General features: G+C 46.1%; 1 protein-coding gene across 5 annotated transcripts; it reads right to left on the bottom strand.

Annotated features, from left to right (window-relative positions):
* Nucleotides 1-4905, bottom strand: C16H9orf131 (chromosome 16 C9orf131 homolog). 5 transcript variants are annotated; one of them, XM_010385818.2, is made up of 3 exons: nucleotides 4847-4905; nucleotides 3512-3586; nucleotides 1-3134 (listed from the first exon to the last, which is right to left on the bottom strand). In XM_010385818.2, exons 1-3 carry the CDS (start codon nucleotides 4856-4858, stop codon nucleotides 123-125), a joined length of 3099 nt encoding a protein of 1032 aa, XP_010384120.1. In that variant the 5' UTR covers nucleotides 4859-4905; the 3' UTR covers nucleotides 1-122. The 5 variants fall into 5 exon arrangements, with proteins under 5 accessions (XP_010384120.1, XP_010384122.1, XP_010384117.1 ...); XM_010385820.2 differs by lacking the exon at nucleotides 3512-3586; XM_010385815.2 differs by lacking the exon at nucleotides 4847-4905 and having other exon boundaries at nucleotides 3512-3762.
* Between the last annotated feature and the right edge of the window lie 21259 nt (nucleotides 4906-26164).

Below are 26164 nucleotides of genomic sequence, written 5' to 3' on the forward strand. Positions count from 1 at the left end.
TGGGATTTGTCTAATTCAGCTAGTTTATTAGAATTTCCATTTCTTGTCTCCACATCCCCACCATCCCCCTGGTTTGGCTTCAGGTCTTGGCATACCAAGTGCCAGTATTACCAGCCTTTTCTCTACTGACTAGATTTGGTGGGTAGGGGTCGATGGTTACCCAGGCATTTGGCTAACACCTTTTGGAAACCCCTGGTAAGGGAAGCCTTGAGGGTCGGGGAGGAGAGATGTTTCTCCATGTGGGCCCAAGGACAGTGCTTACAGTGGTGAGGGGTCAGGATGTCACTTGCTCTCAGACCTGCCTCTGGCTGATCCTGGGGACCTGAAGCTTTGGGGAGAAGCAGCTGGGGAAGAGCAGTGTGTTGAGAGCTCTGAGCCCTGTGTTGAGACCTTTGAGGAAATGTGCTTACAGGGGCCTCTACTAGGCTTCTGGCCTGGGCAGGGTGGTTCTTCCCTGTGACTGTGGATAACCCCAACCTTGCAGTCCCTCCTCTATGGTCTCCTGCTTTGGGTTTTCTAGGGTGCTCTCTTTTTTTGGCTGAGGATGAGGCTGAAGCCTTGTCCTTTCTCTTGTCTGAGACCAGAACCTTAGAGTTTGAGGGTTCTCCTGGGCCTGGAGATGGATAGTTCACACCAGCCTCCATGTGTACAAATGACCCTTGGAATGGGACCTGGCTCACCATCTTCCCCTTCATTTTCTCCCCTCTTTGAGGTCCTTGTTCTGCCCTGCCAGACTCCTGTGACTGAGGCTGGGAAGAGGATTGGGAGTGATGACAGTGGGAGGACTGGACAGGCTGAGGTACTGTGCCCTGAACTTTTTGAGGATGACAACTTGAAGAGTGGGGGCATGGACTGGGGGGATGAATCTGCTGTGGTGGGCAGGAAGGGAGTCCCCAGGAGTCTGGAATTGTGGAGCTCAGAATAGGGGACCTGCAAAATGATTGACTTGGTCCAGGGGCTCTGGAGGCAGAGCTCTGCTGCAGTTTCTTCAGCCTGAGTTTCAACTCTCTACTCCACTGCCAGGCATGGATCCTAGGATGGGTGAGCACCTCTGGGACAGTCCCTCTCTGGGAGTGTGGGACTTCTGCCTTAACCCCTGGGCACTTCTGTCCCTTGGGTAGACCAGGATGAGTGTGCTCAATCTTCACAGCTTCAGCTAGGGTGGGAGGCCAGGGCACTGGGTGTAGGGGATCCACTGCCGGAGGGCTAGGGCCTTGGGGAACTTCTCTTTGTTGCACATTTCTCCACACAAATTCAAGGTCAATGTGTAGCTCTGGTAGAGGAGTACAGAGTGACCTGGGGGCTGGGAGCTCAGTGGCCCAGTGGTTCTTTCTTTGCTCCACTGCTTCCCCATCAGGCTTACAGTTGCTTTGGTCTGCGATAGGCTCACTTATGTGGGACTTTGAAACAGAGTTTGAGGATGGACTGGAGCCCCCACCTGGGAACACAGGAACACAGTTTTCTTTTTGCCCCATTTCCCCTACAGTAGACTGAGAATCAGACCAGACTCCCAGAGGGCTGACTCCATGCAGGTCTTGGGGTGAGTTACAAACTGGGTGCTTAGAGGCCCAGGAGTTCTTTCTCTTTCGTATGTTCCCATGTCTAGCTTCAGAATCAGACAGGACCCCCATGGATCTAACTCTGAATGGCTCCGGTGCAAGAGCTGGGAGTGGGCTGAGAGCCAGAGATGGAGACCTAGAAACCCAGGAATTCCTGGAATGCTCAGTGTCCTTCCATGTAGCTTCTGATGTAGTGAGGGCTTCCCCAAGATTGACTCTGTGTGGTTCCATAAGGGAAGTTGGAGATGCGCTATGAACAGGGTCTGGGGAATCAGATGCCCAGAGGTTCTCTTTCTGCCCCATGGTCTCCCACAAAGTTTTGGATTCAGACAGGACTCCCTGGAGGCCTATTACTAGAGACTCCAGGAGGGGGACTGAGGGAAGGCTGGTAGGTGAAACTGGGTCTGCAGGGACCCAAATATTTTCTCTACTCTGCATGCCCTTCCATGGTGTCTCAGATCTTGGTGGGACACATTCAGGGCTGGTTCCAGAGAGCCCTGGATTGAGGTCCAAGGCTGGAGACTCAAAAGCCCAGAGATTTCCTGAGTTTTCTCTGCATTCCCACTGGGGCTTATATCTGGATGGATTTTCCAGGAAACACTCTCCCTGGAGTTCTGGCAGGGAGTCCAGGGGAGGGCAAGGGACTGGCATTGAAGACTCAGAGGCCTGAGGTTTCTCTTTGTATCCCATGGTTCCCAAGAAGTCCTTAGATGTAGTAAGTCCTCCTTCAGGGCTAACTTTTTTGGGTTCTGACAGAGAAGCTGGGAATTGGCAGGGGGGTGGCATCAGAGGCTCAAAAGCCTGGGGCATCTTTTTGTGTCTTGTGGTCTCCAACCGAGTCTCATATCCAGGGAGAACTTCTAGGGGGCTGGTTCCAGGGGACTGTGTGGGTACCTCAGCGCCAGATAAAACTCCCTTGTGGTCCACAGGGAAGGGCCTCAGATGGAGGGGTAGTGATGAGACAGAAGGAGAAGATGGAGGTGGAAGCAACTGAGGATCGGGGGCCATCCCTTCTAGATCTTCCATAGTATGGGCCTCATGGGTAGAAAACTGGGCTGAGGAGTGATCCCGGGGAAGCAACAGGTTGGACCTAGGTAGGAAGGCAAGCTTGTTGAAGAAGACAGAAGAACAAACAGACAACTTCAGAGGAGAGGGGCCACCTGAGCTCAGCAAGATGGCCTCCAAGGACTCGCTATGCAGAGAGGGGAGACCCCAGAAGAGCTGGCTTTTTCTCTGCTGCCGGTGGTTGCCTGATGCTATCTTGTGCCTCACAGGAAAGCTGGTCAGAATCTGGAAGATGGGGAAGGATCTTGAAGGGCTCGCAGGCTGCATGACTGTTTGCTCTGGTATCCCTGTGGCCTTGAGGAGGCCCTCAGAACCACAGGATGGCTGGGGTGGGGCTGGAGTGGCTTGCTCTCCAGTGGGAGCTGCTTTGATAGGAGAACATGGCTTCAGTGGATCCAGAGATGCCTTGTCTTCCACCTCTTCCTCCTCTTCTTCCCCTTCTTCCTCCACTTCTGATTTCTGCTTGCACAGGCGATCAAGGAAGGCCACATGGTGCAGAAGTGGTAGGTCCTGGGAAGTAGAGAAAGATACTCTCAGGCATGAAGCCTTTTTGGATACACAGGGTTTGTTACAAGGCACTCAGTCTGCTCCATATCCAAAGTGGACAGTTACTCACCAATCCCACGTGTGGTCAGTCACCTACACAGCTGCTCATCTAGTATTAATGGTCATTACCCAGTCCTCATTTGGAGATCACTATTCCCTCACATAGCCCTATATCTAGAGTCCATGGTCACTCACCTGGCTTCAAATCTAATGTCAGTGGTTACTCACCCAGCCTCACATCTAGGGCTTATAGTCACTCACCTGGGCCCACATTCATACCAATGACCTCACATGTGGTGTCAGCAGTCATTCATCCAGCTGTACAGTCACAGGTCACCCACCTTGCCTTGCACCATATTCCCAGAGCACCAGGGATGAAGCTGTCGCAACCTCCCAAGCTGCCACCATCTCCGAATCTGCCAAACCATGAATAAGAATAGTGTCACCAGATTTCCTGGACTCTGGAAGCAGCTGCTGCCGCAGTGTCTGCAGGCTAGGGTATGGGTCAGTTGGCCCCAGAGAAGCCCCATATCCCCCTTAGCCCCGAGCAGGTCCTCCAGCAGCCATTCCATTTCCCTTAGCCTTGTGGCAGTTTACCCTGAGGTCATCACTGCATCACAGAACAAAGAACTCCCATCCCCCACAGAGGCCCGGGCTTAACAGCCTTCTTCCTGAATTTAGAACCAAAAAAAATTTCCTCCATCAGGCAATTCCTGCTTCACTCGGTGAAATGTGGGTGATCCCCTTTTGATTGCCCAGTTCAGAATTATGTTTCAGGCATTGTGGTTAAGTACATGGATTCTAGCACCTAACTGCCTTATTCAAATCATAGCTCTGTCATTTGCTACCTGTGAAAACTCAAACTACTTAATCTTTTCAGTGCACTGAAATGAGGCAGTAGTTTGATAAGATATCATTATCTTTATTTTATAGATATTTATTATTACTGTTATTTTCAGACAGCATCTCACTGTGTCACCCAGACTGGAGTGCAGTGGTGTGGTCACAACTCACTGCAGCCTCAACCTCGTGGGCTCAGGTGCTCCTCCTGCCTCAGCCTCCTGAGTAGCTGGGACCACAGGCATGTGCCACCATGCCCAGCTAATTTTTATATTTTTTATTTTTGTAGAGACAGGATCTCTCTATATTGCCCAGGCTGGTCTTTACTCCTGAGCTCTAGGGATCCTCCTGCCTTGGCCTCCCAAAGTGGTGGGATTATAGGCGTGAGCCATCTTGCCCAGCATGTTATTTTTAGAGGTGGGGTCTCATTGTATTGCCCCAGCTGGTCTTGACCTCTTGAGTTAAAGAGAGCTTCCCATCTCAGCCTCCGAGTAGCTGGGATTACACGCATGGGCCACTGTACCCAGCACAATAATATTATTACTTACTACATAGGGTTGTTTTGAGGATGTAAAAGGTAAAGTAGTGGTTCCTCTTCAAAGACTTTCCTTTCCGTCTAATTAGGAATAAATAGTAACTTCTCTTAGAAGCAAAATTTATTCAAATACCTGTGCTAACATTCTTAAATATCTGCTAGCCATAATAAAGAAGTCAATGTACTTTATGTTCTTAGTTTCCACAGTTTAGCCTAAATATTTGCCCTGGCATGCTTATATCGGTCCAAGCTAGCATTAGGTCATAGCCTGTTCCTCTTCTGTATTTGAAGGTGTTTTTACCTTTCTCAGCATTCCACAAGTTAACTTCCTCCTTCCTTTGTTCTCCTCTGCCTTTGCCTCTTTTTAAAAAGTTCTAAGTTGCTAGCCAGTCAGGACAAATACAGAATGTGAGGTCCCGTTACAGCCAATGGAAACCGGACACAGCAGTAGGGTGGATGTGTCAGGCTATAAATGACCCTGCCTCCTTTGTTCGGTATACTCTTCATGGCAAAACTGCTGGCGAGTGTACCCTTTCTGCAGAAAGTAAAAATGACCTTGCTGAGGAAATTTAATTTATATTCAAGTGCTATTTCTTTATGGCACCGGGGAACAAGCATTTTTAACAAGGATTAAATGAATAAATGTGAATGCTTAGAATAATTCCTGGTACATAATGTATGCTGTATTAAATTTCTATTTAAAGTTTCTGATTATAAGCTTCATTCTGTCTTTAATGGTTGGAAGCTATCCCCTCTTATGCTTATGTCAGCTGTGAACTGTGAAGCATTCATGTTAAGGATGACAAATAAATATGCTTTGCCTTTCTTATTTCCTCCATTTTCCCCTAAAACCACCACTTTGTTCCATGTCGGCCCTTCCTTTCAGGGCCACACTTCAATCCCTGTCCTCATTAAAAGCTAATTTGTTCTGGTGGAAAGTGTGCTGAGCTGAAAGTGAGGAGACTTGGGTTCTCTAGCTCCATCACTGATCCACCACATGATCTTGAGAAACCAAGAGAGGTTTCTCCTTTGGTACCATGAGTTGGACTAGACTGATTGATTCATTCATGCAACATTTGTTGAATGCCTATTATGGACCAGGTATTGTGCTCAGACTTGAAACTGGAGAAGGAAGATAGAGTCTCTGCACTAAACTAGGTCCCATTTCATTGGGGGATCAGTGAAGTAATAGATAATGAAAATAGAGATATGCACAGAGTATTATGGGGCCAGAGAACAGATACCCACCAGTCCGAAGAAGGAGGTTGATGGTGAGGGGTGCTTCCCAGAGGAGATGATTCATGCTTGATTTGAGGAACCAAGAAAGTGAGGATGTAGTGTAGGGAGTGAGAGGACAATCAGGCAGTAGGAACAGCCTGTGTAAATGTGCTAGGGCAGAGAAACTGTGACCCATTATGGAAATTGAAGGTATTTCAGTGTGGCTGTAGTTTTGTTTGGGGGTTGGGGAAACGGTAGGAGATGAACCTAGAAAGACAAGATCACAAAGCCCCTGTACACCCAGCTAAGAAGTTGGAACTCTGTCACTTTTCAATGTGAAACCACTGAAAAGTTTTAAACAGGGAAGTGAGAAGATGAAGTTTGTGTCTTGGAAATAACATTCTAGTGAGGGTAGAGACACGAAAGGCAAGAGGTTAGGTGAGTCTTGCTTCAGTTAAAGAAAAACTGAAGTGAGACTGGAACCATGGCAGTGATGGTGGGCATGGGGAATATGGATTCAAGTAGAATTGCAGAGATAAAATTGATTAGACTTGTTTACCAATAGGATGGGTTGGGGGAGAGAGTAAATTGAGGGTGACTCCAAGATTTCTGACTTGGGAAACTGGATGTTTGTTGGTGCAATTTCACTGAGATAAGAAACAAAAGACCTGGGAACCAAGTTAGGGTGGTTGGGGGGTGGTGATGGGTTCCATTTTAGATATTTGAATTTGAGGTTCTGATGTCACCTCAAGGTAAAGCTAGGCAAGGGACAGATACATGGATCTGAAGCTTGGGAGAACAGTCTGTGGGGAGGGGTGGATGTAGATTTGACATCTAGCAGCATATATGTAGCAGCTGAAACCATTGAAGGGCATCAAGATGAGCTACTTATGTGTAACATTTGGTCCAGACAGTGCTTTTTAACTGTGACCAACGGTGTTTTTTTAGAAAAACCTGAATGAGTAGCCACTATTGTAAATCAGTAGATTGTATATAATATTATTTCCAACTTAAAATCTGGCAACACTGGACTTACGTTCCCACAAAGTAAAGGCTATTTGGAGCTAAGTAGCAATTGCTCCCTCTGGAATGAACTTGTGCTCTCCAGTTCACTGCAGTTCTCACCTTGTTTTTAGAGTAAATGCCAAGACTGAGTATGGTGACTACTCACACCTGTAATCCCAGCACTTTGGAAGACCAAGGCAAGAGGATTGCTTGAGACCAGGAGTTCAAGCCTGCAGTGAGCTATGATCATGCCACTGCACTCCAGTCAGGGCAACAGAGTGAGATCATGTCTCAAAAAAAAAAAAAAAAAGTTTAATGCCAAAACTAAGGGCTAGTTACTGTTGATCATTGTGCCTGTGATTTTGTTTTCTTCCACTTGTCTATTTTTACTAATTTATATTATCTGTGTGGTATTTGAATTTGCAACCACTAGATGAAGAAGGTAAATTGAGTCCTGATGGAAGACAGAGAAGGAAATACTCAACACTTATTCTGTGCTTGTTAATTTACATTATGGCAAGATAATTTACCAGTTTCTGTCTCCTACTCCTTGCCAGATGGGATGACTAGTAGGATAAAAAGATAACTTTGCTCAGTTTTCTTCCAGGAATACTGGATTTCTTGTCTCATATGATTGTTTGTCTTTTTGGGACAGGGTCTCACTGTCACCCAGGCTGGAATGCGGTGGCGTGATCTCAGCTCACTGCACCCTTGATCTCCTAGGCTCAAGTGATCCTCCCATCTCAGCCTCTCGAGTAGCTGGGACTACAGGCACACACACCACCGCACCTGGCTAATGTTTGTATTTTTTTGTAGACAGTGTTTTGCATTGTTGCCCAGGCTGGTCTCGAACTCCTGGGTTTAAGTGATCCACCTGCCTGGGCCTCCCAGTGTTGGGATTATAAGCATGAGCCACCACACCTGTCCTGTCTCATGGGATTGATGGTGGATTTTGTGTTTCCAAACCAAAAAAAACCACCCAGCTAAACTAAATTCCCCTTCACACAGAATCTGGATAAAGTTGTATGACAGTGGAGCAATCTCAGCTCACTGCTAACTTCACCTACCGGGTTCAAGCGATTCTTCTGCTTCAGCCTCCCAAGTATCTGGGATTACAGGCGCCTGCCAACATGCCTGGCTAATTTTTGTATATTTATTAGAGATAGCATTTCACCATGTTGTCCAAGCTGGTCTTGAACTCCTGACCTCAGGTGATCCGCCCACCTCAGCCTCCCAAAGTGCTGGGATTACAGGCTTGAGGACACCACGCCTGGCCATGACTTCTGATAGGGAGTGCTGATTTAATGGCTTTGGGACTAAGCATCTAGCACTTTGTCTTGGGAACTGCAGAGATCTAGTGTGCATACTTGGCAGAGATGCTATGAATGTGCCTGCCTTTGAATGGACCATCATATGGATTTAAAGAAGGGTCATCCCAGGAGCGACCATGACAGACTGAAGACCAGAGTCTCTTTTTTTTTTTTTCCTTCCTTCCTTCCTTCCTTCCTTCCTTCCTTCCTTCCTTCCTTCCTTCCTTCCTTCCTTCCTTCCTTCCTTCCTTCCTTCCTTCCTTCCTTCCTTCCTTCCTTCCTTCCTTCTTCCTTCTTCCTTCCTTCCTCCCTCCCTCCCTCCCTCCCTCCTTCCTTCTCTTTCTTTCTTTCTTTTTTTTTTTTTAAAGATGGAGTCTAGTCCCAGGCTGGTCTCCAACTCCTGGGCTCAAGTGATCCTCCCAACTCAGCCTCCCAAAGTTAAGGGATTACAGGCCTGAGCCACTACACCAGGCCCAGGGGCTATTTTCTAAGTTTTTTTTTTTTTTTTTTTTTTTTTTTTTTTTGTCAGTGTACAACATGCTAAAGAGGGAAATGGGCCCCAATAAATAGTTGATATTGGTTGTCTTTCCACCCTACTAAATGGGGTTGTGAGCCAGATCTAATTTAATTTAGAAAAATTAAATAATGTAATTTTGTTTGCTCCTCCGTGATGTGGAACACATTTATACTCGAACATTTATTATCTCATTTAACCTTTTTTTCTTTTCTTTTTTTTTTTTTTTGTTTCTGGCTTAAACAACAAGCATTTATTTCTCATAATTCTGGAGGCTGGGAAGTCCAAGATCAAGGCCCCCTCAACTTCTTTTCCCCTCCACCCCCAGCAGCCAGCAGGTCTCAGAGGAACCAGAAGACGTCAGATGGTAACTTTTCATCATCAAAAACCATCGCATCCGTTCTACTTCTGTCTTGCTACTGTGGCTGGTGCCCCTCTGGAGACCTCCCTTGACTCTCCCAAGCTGCAATGAGTGCCCTTATCACTGCTTCCCCAACCCCCACACACAGCGCTTTTCACAGTAGGTTGTAACTTGTGGCTTAAATATGTCTTTTCAGACGGAAGGAACCTGGTACCCAGTTCACTGCCCCAACGTCAGTAACTTGCGCTTAGTTTCTGGTTAGGACTCAGCACCCTCTGGGTGAATGAACAAACTATGAGCATGGTTTCTGGGAGCCAGTATGCCCAGGCACGGAGCCTATCTTGGGACAGGGCCGCCAGTGGGCGCTCTCAGGCTTCCTAGCAGCGGCCTCCGCTGGTATCACCTCAGGAGGCTGAAGGTGCCTTCGCTTCCTTGATATGAGAGCTGGGCATTTAAGCTCACAACCGAGATTCGGGCGGAGCGTCCAAGAGGCCTTTCCGCTGCAGGACCCTTCCCCACCTCCCGGGCTCTCGGGCTTCTGGTACCCGCGCCGGATCTCCGGCGTCCTGGTCGAGCATCGACGCGCAGCCACAGCCTCCATCGAAACTCGCGGGTTCTTCCTCTGCACCCTCCCCTCTGCCTTTCCCTTCTCCTGCTACTCCTCTCTCCTGTTCCGCCCTCTCCGTAGGGATGTAGTGTTCAACCAGCTCCAGTTGCCACCTGGGCTCGGACGGGTCTCATAGAGTGTCTGAGAGGCCCAGCGTCCTGGCGGTGGCAGGACTAGTCAGGACAGTGAGATCTCACGGAGCCGCCCCTCCGTGAGGGGTCAGTTTCTTAAACTCTGCTTGTGGGGCCGACGTCCACTGGAGGGATAATGCCCACGGTCCTGGGGGAATTGCTTCCCAGGGGATGAGGGAGTTGTGAGGCCCCAGTGCCCCTGGTGGTCCGGTGGGAATGGGGAGTAGGAGCCCCAAAAAGGCCCATGGGGCAGAGTGTCAGCGGCCAGAGGTGAAATGGAGCCCCGAGGGGCAGAAGCTGAACCTGCCCTGCCGGCCCAGGATGGCATCTCGGAGGCCGAGCCATGGTGAGGCCTCTGGCAGACAGGAGAGACTTCAGGCTTCTAGAAGGGAGGAGCGTCTACAGCAGCTGCCTTCACATCTAGGTATTGGCACATGACTGCGTTTTGTGAGGGGCTCCTGTGTGTCAGGTCCTGTGTTTGATAGGAACTCTAGCTATGTCCCGCTAGAGGTGGTAGGAAATGTTGTTTCTTTTAAAATTTTCTCCATTATGATAACATTATATACTGAATTTGGAAGATGTGAGAAGGTAGAAGGAAGAATTTCATCAATCTCAAGTTTCTATATTTGTCGTTTCTATAGCAATTTGATGTATTTATTTCCAGACTTTGTTACTCTCTTTTTTTTTTTTTTTTTTAAGACGGAGTCTCCCTCTATTGCCCAGGATGGAGTACAATGGCGCAGTCTCGACCCACTGCAACCTCTGCCTCCCGGGTTCAAGTGATTCTCTTGCTGCAGCCTCCCTAATAGCTGGACGTGCCACCATGCCCAGCTAGTTTTTTTGTATTTTTAGTAGAGATGGGGTTTCACCGTATTGGCCAGGCTGGTCTCAAACTCCTGACGTTGTGATCTGCCAGCCTCAGCCTCCCAAAGTGTTGGAATTACAGACGTGAGCCTCTGCGCCCGGACTTTGTTACTCTTATTTTTATATTGTTTAAATCCTATGTAGTGTTTATTTATTTTATTTTATTTTATTTTATTTTTGAGACAGAGTCTTGCTCTGTCGCCCAGGCTGGAGTGCAGTGGCTCGATCCTGGCTTACTTCAATCTCCCTCTCCAGGGTTCAAGCAATTCTCCTGCGTCAGCCTCCCGAGTAGCTGGGATTACAGGTGTCCCCCACTGCGCCTGGCTACATTTTTTTTTTTTTTTTGAGATGGATTCTCACTCTGTCGCCCAGGCTGGAGTGCAGTAGCATGATCTTGGCTCACTGCAACCTCTGCCTCCCTGGTTCAAGCGATTCTCCTGCCTCAGCCTGCTGAGTAGCTGGGATTACAGGCGCACATCAGCACGCCAGGCTAATTTTTGTAGTTTTAGTAGAGACGTGGATCGTCATGTTGGCCAGTCTGGTCTTGAACTCCTGACCTCGTGATCCGCCCGCCTTGGCCTCCCAAAGTGCTGGGATTACAGGCATGAGCCACTGCACCCAGCAACGCCTGGCTAATTTTTGTACTTTTAGTAGAGACAAGGTTTCACCATCTTGGCCAGGCTGGTCTCAAACTCCTGACCTCGTGATCCACCTGCCTTGGCCTCCCAAAGTGTTGGGATTACAGGCGTGAGCCACTGCGCCCAGCTCGTAGTGTTTTTTAAAGGTAGGAAAGCAGTTAACATTTTATTATAAACCTTTTCTACACTCTGTAAACTTCCTAAACTTTTTTTTTTTTTTTTTTTTTTTTTGAGACAGAGTCTTGCTCTGTTGCCCAGGCTGGAGTGCAATGGTGCAATCTTGGCTCACTGCAACCTTCGCCTCCCAGGTTCAAGCAATTCTCCTGCCTCAGGCTCCTGAGTAGCTGGGATTACAGGCATGCACCACCAAACCTGGCTAATTTTTGTTTGTTTGTTTGTTTAGACAGAGTTTTGCTCTTGTCGCCCAGGCTGGAGTGCAGTGGCACGATCTCAGCTCACTGCAACCTCTGCCTCCTGGGTTCAAGCAACTTTCCTGCCTCTGCCTCCCAACTAGCTGGAATTACAGGTGTCCACCACCATGCCCAGCTAATTTTTGTATTTTTAGTAGAGACAGGGTTTTGCCACATTGTGCAGGCTGCTCTCAAACGCCTGATCTCAGGTGATTCACCTGCTTCGGCCTCCCAAAGTGCTAGGCTTACAGGCTTGAGCCACCATACCTGGCCTAATTTTTATATTTTTCGTAGAGATGGGGTTTTCCTTGTTGGCCAGGCTGGTGTCAAACTCTTGGGCTCAAGCTATCAGCACGCCTCGGCCTCCCAAAGTGCTGGGATTACAGGTGTGAGCCACTGGCGCCTGGCCTAAACATCATTTTTAATGACTACGATATTTTTCCAAAGGGATATACTGTAATAATTAACCATTCTATTTTATTTTATTTTTTTACTTTTAGATAGTTTCCAACTTTTGATACTGTAAGACTTGCTTAATATCTATACATAATTTATATTTTGCTTATTAGCATTTTTTAAAAACTTATAAAATTTGTCATGAACTTCAGATTATTTCCTAATCCTGAATTCCACACTTGGATCACTGTGCTTCTGTCTCTCCTTAGGTGAATTAGCCACTTTTGTAGTTAATTATTTCAGCATTGACTTCTCATATGAGCTTCAATCTCATAAATCCAGTTGCTTGATAAACATCTCCAAGCTTGATTCCCCATAAGTACTCAGACCTAACATCTTCATTATTTAGGGCATTATCATCTGTCCCAACCTGCTCTTCCTGTTGTATTCCCCAAATCAATTAATATCACCTAGTCACCCAAGCAAGAAACACAGGAACCATTCTATGCTGCTTCCCCTTCATCCTTCCCAAAAGTAGTCACCAGATTTTGCTAATTTTAGCTGCAGTTTCTCAAATCTGCCTCTCCTCCCACCCTTACAGTCACTCTGGTAGTTCAGACCCTCATCATTTCTCCTGTAATCTGTGCAGTAGTTGATCTGTAGCTGATCCTAGCTGATCTCTGTTCCTCCAGCTTTGCCCATCTTAAATCCTTTTCCCTCACTACTAACAAAGCAGTCTACCAAAAACAAAACTGACCATGTTTTCCCCTCCTTAAAATCCTTCAGTGAGGCCGTACTGCCTACATATGGTATACAAAACCATCTACCTCCTGATATCCTACTTCTTCAGCTTCTCTTGCTCTGTCTTGCTCTGCATTTATTACTGTAGTAACAGAGGATGCTTGAAGTTTTCCCCGAGTCCCCCGTGCTGTTCAGTGTGTCCATGTCTTTGCTTATGATTTTGATTTCTTGCTATGGAATGCCCCACCACTTTTTTCCACCTCTTTTTTTTTTTCATATCCTGATTGCATTATATCTTGACTAATTCTTTTTTTTTTTTTTTTTTTTTTGAGACGGAGTCTCGCTCTGTCGCCCAGGCTGGAGTGCAGTGGCCGGATCTCACCTCACTGCAAGCTCCGCCTCCCGGGTTTACGCCATTCTCCAGCCTCAGCCTCCCGAGTAGCTGGCATTCTCGGCTAGTTTTTTGTATTTTTTAGTAGAGACGGGGTTTCACTGTGTTAGTCAGGATGGTCTTGATCTCCTGACCTCGTGATCCACCCATCTCGGCCTCCCAAAGTGCTGGGATTACAGGCGTGAGCCACCGCGCCCGGCCTATCTTGACTAATTCTTAATTGTCCTTCTAGCTCAACGCAAGCATCATATCCTCAGGGAACTTACCCTGAAGGTCCAGGTTGACCTAAATGTCCCTTCTTTCTGCTTTACATTCTGCTTATCTCTGCCTTTCAGTTAAAACACTTTAAACGTATTTACTTCATATACTATTTTTTATCATTTTAATATCTGCAGTCTGTGTATGTCTTACTTTTCAGTTTGTAGTCTCTCTTGACTCTACTCATGGTTGTCTGTTTCCTTGTATGTTTGATATTTTATTAGGAATTGATGTTTGGTTAAACTTTATTATTATTATTATTATTATTATTATTATTTTTGAGACGGAGTCTCGCTCTGTCTCCTGGAGTGGAGTGCAGTGGCCGGATCTCAGCTCACTGCAAGCTCCGCCTCCCGGGTTTACGCCATTCAACTGCCTCAGCCTCCCGAGTAGCTGGGACTACAGGCGCCCGCCACCCCCCCCGGCTAGTTTTTTGTATTTTTTAGTAGAGACGGGGTTTCACCATGTTAGCCAGGATGGTCTCGATGTCCTGACCTGGTGATCCGCCCGTCTCGGCCTCCCAAAGTGCTCGGATTACAGGCTTGAGCCACCTCGCCCGGCCTTGGTTAAACTTTAACTTTGGGAATCCTGAGAGGTCTGGGTTGAGATGATTTGTCTTGGTTTCTTCTGTGTGCTAGGGAACACTGTCTTTTATTTATTTTTTTATTTTTATTTTTATTTTTATTTTTGGAGACAGAGTCTCGCTTTGCCACTCAGGTTAGAGTGCAGTGGTGCTATCTCGGCTCACTGCAGCCTCTGCCTCCTGAGTTCAAGCAGTTCTCCTGCCTCAGCCTCCTGAGTTGCTGGGATTACAGGCGCCTGCCACCACAGCCAGCTAATTTTTGTATTTTTAGTAAAGACGGGGTTCTACTCTGTTGCCCAGGCTGGTCTCGAATTCCTGACCTCAAGTGATCTGCCCACCTCGGCCTCCCGAAGTATAGAGATTACCATGCCCAGCTGGGAGCAATATCAACCTAGGAATATATTTCTACTTATTTCTTGAATTGGGGTTTATCAGACTCTGAGTATGGTGTACATTCAAATACTGAAACTGCATGAGACTAGGGCTATGACTATAAATGGTTAGGGAAAATGATTAATGTTATTAGTCCTTTCCACCCAGTTTTGCCATTTTTGTCTATTTCTCAAATGTGTCTCTCCTCCCCATTCTTATTATTACCAGAGACAGACTGGTTTTCTTGTTGGTTCATGTTGCCAGTATACAAATTTTTCTCTTCACCTCATCAACAGATGATAAAGCCCATTTGGGTGCCTGGCTTTCTGTACAGTTCTTAGATTCAGCTCCTCTACTTTATTAAGTCTAAATACTATTCCTCAGTGATGCTGATACCCAGCAAAGTTTTAGTTTCTATGTTGGGCATGTTTTTAGGGCAGCCCTGTAAGGATGTGCTCCATGGTACAATGACTTCATGAATGCAAATCTTAAGTGGATCCTAAGATAGGATCTTGGATCCTGAAGATAGTTCAGAATATTTGCAGGAAAGCAGAGTCCCTCAACACCCATTCCTCAGTCACCTTCCCTTCTGAGGTGTCTGTGGGTCAAATGTTTCCTTTGTAGTTGAGCTAATTTGGAGAGCAATGCTAAAATGTTAGAGTCTAAGTAAGCTCTGTACCCAGGGGATAAAATCTTACTGGACAGAGCATACATGTATCTGTTGGAGTGAGATTCTTTGCTCTTTTCAGTAAAGGACTACTGACAAGATCAATTGAAGATCACATACTGGAAAACTTTGAGGTTTTTTTTTTTTTCTTTCTCAAATCATGGGAGAGATTTTCAAAAAAGAAAAAATAGAAAATATTTCAATGCACTTTAAAAATAAATTTCAGGTTTGCACCATCTATCAGGTTAAAAAAAATGAATTTTGAGGAAAGAGCACAGATGTTTATTAATTCAATGTAGAAATTATATTACCGGCTGGGCCGGGGGCAGTGGCTCATGTCTGTAATCCCAGCACTTTGGGAGGTCAAGGCAGATGGATCACGAGGTCATGAGTTCAAGACCAGCCTGGCCAGGATGGTGAAACCCCATCTCTACTAAAAATACAAAAATTAGCCAGGTGCAGTGGCGGCACCTGTAATCCCAGCTACTCTGGAGGCTGAGGCAGGAGAATCGCTTGAACCTGGGAAGTGAAGTTTGCAGTGAGCCAAGACCACACCATTGCACTCCAGCCTGGGTGACAGAGCGAGACTCCGTCTCAAAAAAAAAAAAAAAAAATAAGGAATTCAATTACTGGCTGGGAGCAGTGGCTCACACTTATAATCCCAGCACTCTGAGAGGCTCAGGCAGAGGATTGCTTGAGGCCAGGAGTTTGTTACCAGCCTGGGCAACATAGTGAGACCCTGTCTCTACAAAAAAAAAATTAAAAGATTATCCAGGTGTGGTAGTGTGTGCCTGTAGTTCAGCTACTCAAGAGGCTGAGGTGGGAGGTGACATAGCAAGATCCTGTCAAAGAAAGAAAGAAAGAGAGAGAGAGAGGAAGGAAGAAAAGGAAGGAAGGAAGGAAGGAAGGAAGGAAGGAAGGATCATATTAATTTATTTATAATGAATGTCTGCCTTAGTTTATTTAGTGTTGCTATAAGGAATACCTGAGGCTGGATATTTATAAGGAAAAGAGGTTTACTTGGCTCATGGTTCTGCATCATCTGCTTCTGGTGAAAGCCTCAGGCTGCTTCCACTGTGGTGGAAGGTGAAGTGGAGTTGGAATGTGCAGAGATCACATGGTGAGAGAGGAAGAGAATGGGGGAAGTGAGGTGCCAGGCTCTTTTTAATAACCAGCTTTCACTGAACTAATAGAGTAAGTTCTCTTACTTCAAGGGTGGCACCAAGCCATTGGTAAGGGATCTGCCTCCATGATCCAAACAGCTCCCATTAAGCCCCACCTCCAACACTGGGGATCAAATTTCAACATGAGATTTGGGTAAAGGATGTTCCAGTAAAGGACTACTGACTAAAAATCAATTGAGGATCACAAACAGCAACAGATTTGGATGTTTGGGACAAACAAGCATGCTGCCCCTGGCCTTCCAAATCTCATGTCCTTCCATACAGAATACAATCATTCCATCCCAATAGTCTCCAAAAGTCTTAACTTGTTCTAGCATCAACTTGTAAGTCCAAAGTCTCACCTGAGACTTAAGGCAAGTTCCTCAAAGCTATGAGCCTTTAAAATAAAAATCAGGTTATTTACATACAAGATATAATGGTTGTACAGTCATTGGGTAAACGTTCCCATTCCAAGAGGGAGAAATTGGCCCAAGAAAGGGGTAACAGGCCCAGGCATAGTGGGTCACACCTGTAATCCCAACACTTTGGGAGGCTGAGGTGGGAGGATCCCTTGAGGCCAGGAGTTGGAGACAGGCCTGGGCAACATAATGAGACAGGTCTCTACAAACATTTTAAAAATTAGCTGGGTGTGGTGGCGTGTGCCTGTAGTCTCAGCTACTTGGGAGGATGAGGTGGGAGGATTGCTTGAGCTCAGGAGTTTGATGATGTAGTAAGCTATAATGGTGCCACTGGACTCCAGCCTGGGAGACAGAATGAACTATGATCGTGCTACTGCACCTATATATGTAGGTGTGTGTGTGTAATGGACCTTATGCAAATCCAAACCCCAGCAGAGCAGACATTAAATCTTAAAGTTCCAAAACAATCTCCTTTGACTTCATGATCTGCATCCTAGGCATACTGGTGTAAGGGATGGACCTCAAAGGCCTCCGACAGCCCCACCCCCATGGCTTTGCTCCGTCCATGTGGCTGCTCTCATGGGTTAGGTTGAATGCCTGCAGCTTTTCCAGGCTGAGGTTGCACACTGCCAGTGGCTCTATAATTCTGGGGTCTGGAGCACAATGGGCCTGCTTCCACAGCTCCACTGGGCATTGCCCTAATACAGGTCTCTATGGGGGCTGCAATCTCACATTCCTGATTGTCGTTACCTTAGTAGAGGCTCTTTGTGGTAGCTCTGCCCCTTCAGCAGGCTTCTGCCTAGACACCTAGGCTTTCTGATGCATCCTCTGAAATCTAGGTGGAAGCCACCACGACTTCTCCACCACTCTTGCATTCTGGGTGCCTGCAGACTTAACCATATGATAGCTGATAAGACTTATGACTTGTGCACTCCAGAGCAGCATCCTGAGCAGTACCTGAGGTTCTTTAAGCTGTGGCTGGAGCCAGAGTGTCTGGGATGTGGGAGCAGCATCCCTAGGCAGTACAGGGCACAGAGCCCTGAGCCTGTCCTCCAAAAAGCATTCTGTCCTCCTGGACCTCTCAGCTTGTGATGGAGAGGCTGCCTGTTTTCTGAAGTGCCTTTGGGGACTTTTCCCCATTGCCTTAACTATCAGCATGATTAACTTTTAGTCATGCTCTCTTGCAAGTCATTTCTCTTGCAAATGGTTGCTCCACAGCACCCTTGGATTCCTCTCCTGAAAATGCTTTTTCGTTTTGTATTACATGGCCAGACTACAAATATTTCAAATTTTTATACTCTGCGTCCCTTTTAATTATAAATTCCACCTTTAAATCTGTGATCTCAGACCTCAAAATCACTAATCCAAGGGGAAAGTCAAGCTGGGACCTGTGTCAGGAAAACTTGCCTCTCATTTTATTTGTAAAGAAGATAGCTACAAAGATTTAAAAAATATATAAATAAATAAATAAATAAATAAATAAATAAATAAATAAAGCTACATATCTCCCTCACAATTTGCCCATAGCAATTTCTTGTGGGCCTCAAGATCTTTACTCTAAAACAGTTTCGTTGAATTTCACCCTGGCAATGTAAACTGATAGATTATTTTCACAGGTGTGACACAGGAAGTCATCCCTCTGAGACAAATGCATATCTGATTGCTTCCTCTGTCCTATTGTTTATGTAAAAATGCAGATTCACTGAGCCAGACTAAATTGTGTATTCAGTGAAAGGCTGATCAAGGACTCAAAATAATGAAATCTTTTGTTGCTTATCTACCTACGACCTGGAAGCCCCCACTCCCCCGACTTCGAGTTGTCCTAGCTTTCCAGACTAAACCCATGTACATCTTATACATATTGATTGATGTCTCGTGTCTCCCTAAAATGTATAAAATCAAGCTGTACCCCAACTGCCTTGGGTACCTGTCATCAAGGCTTCCTGAGGCTGTGTTATGGGTGTGTCCTTAACTTTGGCAAAATAAACTAGAAACATTGATTGAGACCTGACTCAGATATTTTGGGAACCACGAAGGGATTCTGAGTGGAGGTTCTCCTGATCTTTGACAAATCTCCTTTTGGTGCTTGGTACTAGCTTGAGCTATCCTTATGACTCAAACCAATAGAACAATTTGCTGATGCCTGGAAGCCCCCTTCCTCCAGAGAATCCCTGATCTCTCCAAATTTGGTTGAGATCTAATGTTTATTTTGCTGTACAACTTTTCTGGAGTTTTACTTGCTTCCAACAAGGAGGGCAAGTTTTCCTGCTTCCATGCTGATGGCGGCAGGTAACTTCTTTCTGGAGTTTCAACTCTCTTCCAAGAGGGAGGGTGAGTTTGAGCTTTTTCTCGCTTCTAGGATGGTAGAGAGCAGTCTTCAGTTTGAGCCCTATTCCTCGGTAAGTAGCTGAATTGAGTTTTTGTCTTGGCTAAAGTTAGGATTAACAAACAGCTAGTCTTAATTTCTCCTTATTATTAGAGTGCTCAGTAATTGTATAAATTGTGCAATCATTTGTTTGTTTTGCTTAACTGTTTTTTGTTTTGATTTTTTTTTGTTTCTGTTTTTGTTGTTGTTTGGTCTCTTTTTGCGGAGTCCTAATTAGGGAAAAGGAGTCAGGCTGGCGAGATCAGAGGAAAGCAAAGAGATAAAGCAGATAAGCTATATAATAGGTCTGCCTTTCTTTGTGGCCCAGGACATAGAGCCCTCCTTTGCAGATAATGTACAACTCACAGTCTTCCTGCTTATCATCAAATGGTTCCATTTATCATCAAACACCTTGGCTGACAGAAAAATGCAAATTAGCTCCTCTGCAACCTTGTCATTGTCAGTACTGCATGTAGCACTCTGCAGCCCAAGAATCAGCTTATAAAATCTCCAGCAATCCTTTGTTTCCTTGCAGTCAGCTCCTCTCTTGCTGATTCTGTTACTGGAAAGGGGTCCCAATCCAAACCCCAAGAGAGGGTTATTGGATCTCTCGCAAGAAAGAATTCAGGTCGAGTCCATAAAGTGAAAGCAAGTTTATTAGCAAAGTAGAGGAAGAAAGAATGGCTACTCCACAGGCAGAGCAAGCCCTGAGGGCTGCTGGTTGCCCATTTTTATGGCTATTTCTTGATTATATGCTAAACAAGGGGTGGGTTATTCATGCCTCCCCCTTTTAGACCATATAGGGTAACTTCTTGATGTCACCATGTCATTTTTAAACTGCCATGGCCCTGGTGGTAGTATAGCATTGAGGATGACCAGAGGTCACTCTCGTGGCCATCTTGGTTTTAGTGGGTTTTGGCCAGCTTCGGCTTCTTTACACAACCTGTTTTATCAGCAAGGTCTTTATGACCTGTATCTTGTGCTGACCTCCTATCTCATCCTGTGACTAATGCCTTAGTCATCTGGGAATGCAGCCCAGTAGGTCTCAGCCTCATTTTACCCAGCCCCTATTCAAGATGGAGTTGCTCTGATTCACACACCTCTGATAATTCTGCCCACTGCTTTTTTGAAAAGTATTTTAATACTTTCTCTAATAAATATGCCTTTCTTTACCTACAACTGTCTTGGTAAATTTTTTGTTTTGTTTTGTTTTTCGAGACAGAATCTCACTCTGTCACCCAGGCTGGAGTGCAGTGGCATGATCCTGACTCACTGCAACCTCTGCCTCCTGGGTTCAAGTGATTCTCTTGCCTCAGCCTCCTGAGTAGCTAGAATTACAGGCATGTGCCACCATGCCCAACTAATTTTTGTATGTTTAGTAGAGACAGGGTTTCACCATGTTGGCCATGCTGGTCTCAAACTCCTCAAGTGATCCACCGGCCTCAGCCTCCCGAAGTGCTGGGATTACAGGCATGAGCCACTACGCCCAGTCAATTTTTTTTTAAAGGAGCTCAACGTTTAAAAGTCAGCTTAGGCCGGGCGCGGTGGCTCAAGCCTGTAATCCCAGCACTTTGGGAGGCCGAGACGGGCGGATCACAAGGTCAGGAGATCGAGACCATCTCTGGCTAACACGGTGAAACCCCATCTCTACTAAAAATACAAAAAGCTAGCCGGGCGAGGTGGCGGCGCCTGTAGTCCCAGCTACTCCGGAGGCTGAGGCAGGAGAATGGCGTGAACCCGGGAGGCGGAGCTTGCAGTGAGCTGAGATCCGGCCACTGCACTCCAGTCCGGGCGACAGAGCGAGACTCTGCCTCAAAAAAAAAAATAAATAAATAAATAAATAAATAAATAAATAAATAAATAAAAATAAAAGTCAGCTTAATTAAAAGCTAGTATTCAAGGTGTGTGTGTGTGTGTGTGTGTGTGTGTGTGTGTGTGTGTGTGTGTGTGTATTTAAAAGGCCTTTGTGGTTTTCTTTTCTCTCCTAGGACCTTGTTTTGTTTTTTTCTTCCTTTCTTTTTTTTTTTTTATTTGAGAAAAAGGTGTTTTTCTTCTTCTTAGTCAACTGAATTCTGTTTTCTTCATTTACTTCTGCTATCTCTCCTTTCTCTTGCCACCCTCTGCTGCATGAGGAACCTAAAATAGTTTCTAACAGCCTGGGATTCCTTAAAGAAAACAGAGAAGGTGTCAGACTCCCTTTTGGGAAGAAATCTCTGTTTTTCCTTATGGAACCCCAAGAGTGTAAACAGACAAGTTCATCACAGATCTTTTTTTTTTTTTTTTGAGGCAGAGTCTCGCTCTGTCGCCCAGGCTGGAGTGCAGTGGCGCGATTTCGGCTCACTGCAAGCTCCGCCTCCTGGGTTCACGCCATTCTCCTGCCTCATCCTCCTGAGTAGCTGGGACTACAGGTGCCCGCCACCACTTTTTTTGTATTTTTAGTAGAGACGGGGTTTCACTGTGTTAGCCAGGATGGCCTCAATCTCCTGACCTCGTGATCCACCCACCTCAGCCTCCCAAAGTGCTGGGATTACAGGTGTGAGCCACTGCGCCCAGCCTCATCTCAGATCTTAAACTGCTTGCTTTTGTATTGTGTTACCTGATTTTTTTTTTTTACTAAAATAGTTATTATAACAGAGATTACTCTTGGGTGTTTAAATCAAGGAAGAGTGTAGTTTAGACACTTAGAGAAATGTCTTTGTTAAAAAAAAAAAGTGCACAGTAAAAGCATCACATGGTCTAGCCTCATAATAATTGTCAGGCCTCTGAGCCCAAGCTAAGCCATCATACCCCCTGTGACCTGCACGTATACATCCAGATGGCCTGAAGCAATTGAAGATCCACAAAAGAAGTGAAAATAGCCTTAACTGATGACACTCCACCATTGTGATTTGTTTCTGCCCCACCCTAACTGATCAATGTACTTTGTAATCTCCCCCACCCTTAAGAAGGTTATTTGTAATCTCCCCTACCCTTAAGAAGGTTCTTTGTAATTTCCCCACCCTTGAGAATGTACTTTGTGAGATCCACCTCCTGCCGGCAAAACATTGCTCCTAACTCCACTGTGTATCCCAAAACCTGTAAGTACCAATGATAATCCCACCACCCTTTGCTGACTCTCTTTTCGGACTCAGCCCGCCTGCACCCAGGTGAAATAGCCTTGTTGCTCACACAAAGCCTGTTTGGTGGTCTCTTTACATGGACACAAGAGACATTTAGTGCCGAAGACCCAGGTCAGAGGGACTCCTTCAGGAGACCAGTCCCCTGTCCTCACCCTCACTCCATGAAGAGATCCACCTACAACCTTGGGTCCTCAGACCAGCCAGCCTAAGGAACATCTCACCAATTTCAAATTGTGTAAGCGAACTTTTCACTCTCTTCTCCAGCCTCTCTCACTACCCTTCAATCTCCCTGTCTTTCCAATTCCAGTTCTTTTTCCTCTCTAGTAGAGACAAAGGAGACACATTTTATCCATGGACCCAAAACTCCGGCACTGGTCATGGACTTGGGAAGACAGACTTCCCTTGGTGTCTAATCACTGCGGGGACGCCTGCCTGATTATTCACCCACACTCCATTGGTGTCTGATCACTGCGGGGACGCCTGCCTTGGTCATTCACCCACATTCCCCTGGTGGCAAGTCAATTGCAGGGATGCCTGCTTTGGCTGCTCACCCACATTGCAGCCCAGGGCTGCTCTCCACCCTCCTTCTCCATGTCTCTACCTTTCTCTTTAAACTTACCTCCTTCACTGTGGACAACTTTCCGCCCTCCATTCCCCCTTCTTCTCCCTTAGCCTGTGTTCTCAAGAACTTAAAACGTTTTCAACTCACACCTGACCTAAAACTTAACACCTTATTTTCTTCTGCAGTACCGCTTGGCCCCAGTACAAACTTGACAGTAGTTCCAAGTGGCCAGAGAATGGCACTTTTGATTTGTCTACCCTACAAGACCTAGATAATTTTTGTCGAAAAATGGGCAAATGGTCTGAGGTGCCTGACATCCAGGCATTGTTTTACACATTGGTCCCTCCCTAGTCTCTGCTCCCAATGCGACTCATCCCAAATCTTTCTTCTTTCTCTCCTGTCTGTTCCTTCAGTCTCCACCCCAAGCTCTGAGTCCTTTGAATCCTCCTTTTCTACAGACCCATCTGACCTCTCCCCTCCTCCCCAGGCTGCTCCTTGCCAGGCTGAGCCAGGTCCCAATTCTCCCTCAGCTTCTGCTCCCCCACCCTATAATCCTTTTATCACCTCCTCTCCTCACACCGGGTCCATTTTACAGTTTCGTTCTGCGACTAGCTCTCCCCCACCTGGCCAACAGTTTCCTCTTAGAGAGATGGCTGGAGCTGAAGGCATAGTTTGGGTACATGTGCCTTTTTCTCTATCAGACCTTTCCCAAATCAGCCAGCATTTAGGCTCTTTCTCATCAGAGAAAGATATCACTAAATATATACAGGAATTCTGATGTCTAACTCTGTACTACAATTTAACTTGGAGTTACTTAAATGTCATCCTAACCTCTACCATCTCCCCAGGTGAATGGGAAGGAGTTTTTTCGCTAGCCCAGTCTCACGCTGATAACCACTGGCTTCATAGCCAGATCTCCAGGAAGGCATTAGAGCAGTTTCCTGAGAATATCCCCAATGGGACTATCAGGCAGATCCCCAGGTATAGCTAGGTGAGATTACATGGTTTCCCTAGTTAAAGGGCTTTAAAAGGCAGCTTACAACACTGTTAATTATGACAAACTTAAAGAAACTACCCAAGGTAAAGATGAAAACCCAGCTCAGTTCATGACCCACTTAGCAGCAACCCTTAGATGCTTTATGGTCTTAGACCCAGAGGGTCCGGAAGGCCATCTTATTCTCAATATGCATTTTATTACCCAATCCGCTCCTGACATTAGAAAAAGCTCCAAAAAGTAGATTCCGGCCTTCAAACCTAATTAACCTTGCCTTCAACGTGTACAATATTAAAGAGCTGTAACTACTTGCCTCATCTGTGAGAGAAACCCCAGCCATTTCTCCAGCACACAAAAACTTCAAAACACCTAAGCCACAGTGGTCAGGCATTCCTTCAGGACTTCCTCCCCCAGGATCTTGCTTCAAGTGCTGGAAATCTGGCGACTGGGCCAAGGAATGCCCACAGCCCAGGATTTCTCCTAAGCTGTGTCCCATCTGTGTGGGACCCCACTGGAAATTGGACTGTCCAACTGGCCCAAGGCTCTGACTGATGCCTTCCCAGATCTTCTCGGCTTACTGACTGAAGACTGATGCTGCCCGATGGCCTTGGAAGCCTCCTGGACCATCACAGACACTTTGGGTAACTCTTACAGTGGAGGGTAAGTTCGTCCCCTTCTTAATCAATGCGGAGGCTACCCCCTCCACATTACCTTCTTTTCAAGGGCCTGTTTCCCTTGCCTCCATAACCATTGATCGTATTGATGGCAAGGCTGCTAAACATCTTAAAACTCCCCAACTCTGGTGCCAGCTTGGACAACATTCTTTAATGCACTGCTTTTTAGTTATCCCCACCTGCTCAGCTCCCTTATTAGGCTGAGATATTTTAACTAAATTATTTGCTTCCCTGACTATTCCTGGGCTACAGCCACACCTCATTGCTGCCTTTTCCTCCAGTTCAAAGCCTCCTTCGCATCCTTTCCTCGTGTCTCCCCACCTTAATCCACAAGTATAGGACACCTCTACTCCCTCCTTGGTGACGGATGATGCACCCCTTACCATCCCATTAAAACCTAATCACTCTTACCCTGCTGAACGCCACTATCCCATCCCACAGCGCACTTTAAAAGGATTAAAGCCTGTAACCACTCGCCTGTTACAGCATGGCCTTTTAAAGCCTATGAACTCTCCTTACAATTCCCCCATTTTACCTGTCCAAAAACTGGACAAGTCTTACAGGTTAGTTCAGGATCTGCACCTTATCAACCAAATTGTCTTGCCTATCCACCCCATGGTGCCAAACCCATAGACTCTCCTATCCTCAATACCTTCCTCCACAGCCCATTCTGTTCTAGATTAACCTAGCTGACCCTATAAATCCTATATCCTTTCCCCACTCCCCTTTCCATTCCTTAAAAAACAGCCCTAAAAGCTGCTCCCACACTAGCTCTCCCTAAGTCATCCCAACCTTTTTCATTACACACAACTGAAGCTCAGGGCTGTGCAGTCAAAATTCTTACACAAGGACCGGGACCACACCCTGTGGCCTTTTTATCCAAACAACTTGTCCTTACTGTTTTAGCCTAGCCCTCATGTCTCTGTGCAGTGGCTGCTGCTGCCTTAATACTTTTAGAGGCCCTCAAAATCACAAACTATGCTTAACTCACTCTCTACAGTTCTTATAACTTCCAAAATCTATTTTCTTCCTCACACCTGATGCATATACTTTCTGCCCCCCTTCACTACCTCTCAGCAAGCCAAACTCATTGCCTTAACTCGAGCCCTCACTCTTGCAAAGGAACTACGTGTCAATATTTATACTGATTCTAAATATGCCTTCCATATCCTGCACCACCATGCTGTTATATGGGCAGAAAGAGGTTTCCTCACTATGCAAGCATCCTCCATCATTAATGCCTCTTTAATAAAAACTCTTCTCAAGGCCACTTTACTTCCAAAGGAAGCTAGAGTCATTAACTCCAAGAGCCATCAAAATGCATCAGATCCCATCGCTCAGGGCAACTCTCATACTGTTAAGGTATGATAAAAAAGCAGCTAGCGTTCCAACTTCTGTCCCTCATGGCCAGTTTTTCTCCTTTTCATCGGTCACTCCCACCTACTTCCCCACTGAAACTTCCACTTATCAATCTCTTCCCACACAAGGCAAATGGTTCTTAGACCAAGGAAAATATCTCCTTCTAGCCTCACAGGCCTGTTCTAGTCTGTCATCATTTCATAGCCTCTTCCATGTAAGTTACAAGCCGCTAGCCCGCCTCTTAGAACTTCTCATTTCTTTTCCATCGTGAAAATCTATCCTCAAGGAAATCACTTCTCAGTGTTCCATCAGCTATTCTATTCCTCCTCAGGGATTGTTCAGGCCCCCTCCCTTCCCTACACATCAAGCTCGGGGAATTGCCCCTGCCAAGGACTGGCAAATTGACTACTTACATGCCCCAAGTCAGAAAACTAAAATATCTCTTGGTCTAGGTAGACACTTTCACTGGATGTGTAGAGGCCTTTCCAACAGGGTCTG

The sequence above is a fragment of the Rhinopithecus roxellana genome, chromosome 16, assembly GCF_007565055.1.
Source record: "Rhinopithecus roxellana isolate Shanxi Qingling chromosome 16, ASM756505v1, whole genome shotgun sequence".
In the NCBI taxonomy this organism is placed as follows: domain Eukaryota; kingdom Metazoa; phylum Chordata; class Mammalia; order Primates; family Cercopithecidae; genus Rhinopithecus; species Rhinopithecus roxellana.

Bases quoted from the DNA above. Each gene is read 5' to 3' on its own strand.
- C16H9orf131 (XM_010385815.2), bottom strand. From the start codon at position 3,742: ATGGAATGGCTGCTGGAGGACCTGCTCGGGGCTAAGGGGGATATGGGG. The intron at 3,135-3,511 runs GTGGGTGACCTG...TCTACTTCCCAG, and splicing joins GGAATATGGTGCAAGGCAAG to GACCTACCACTTCTGCACCA.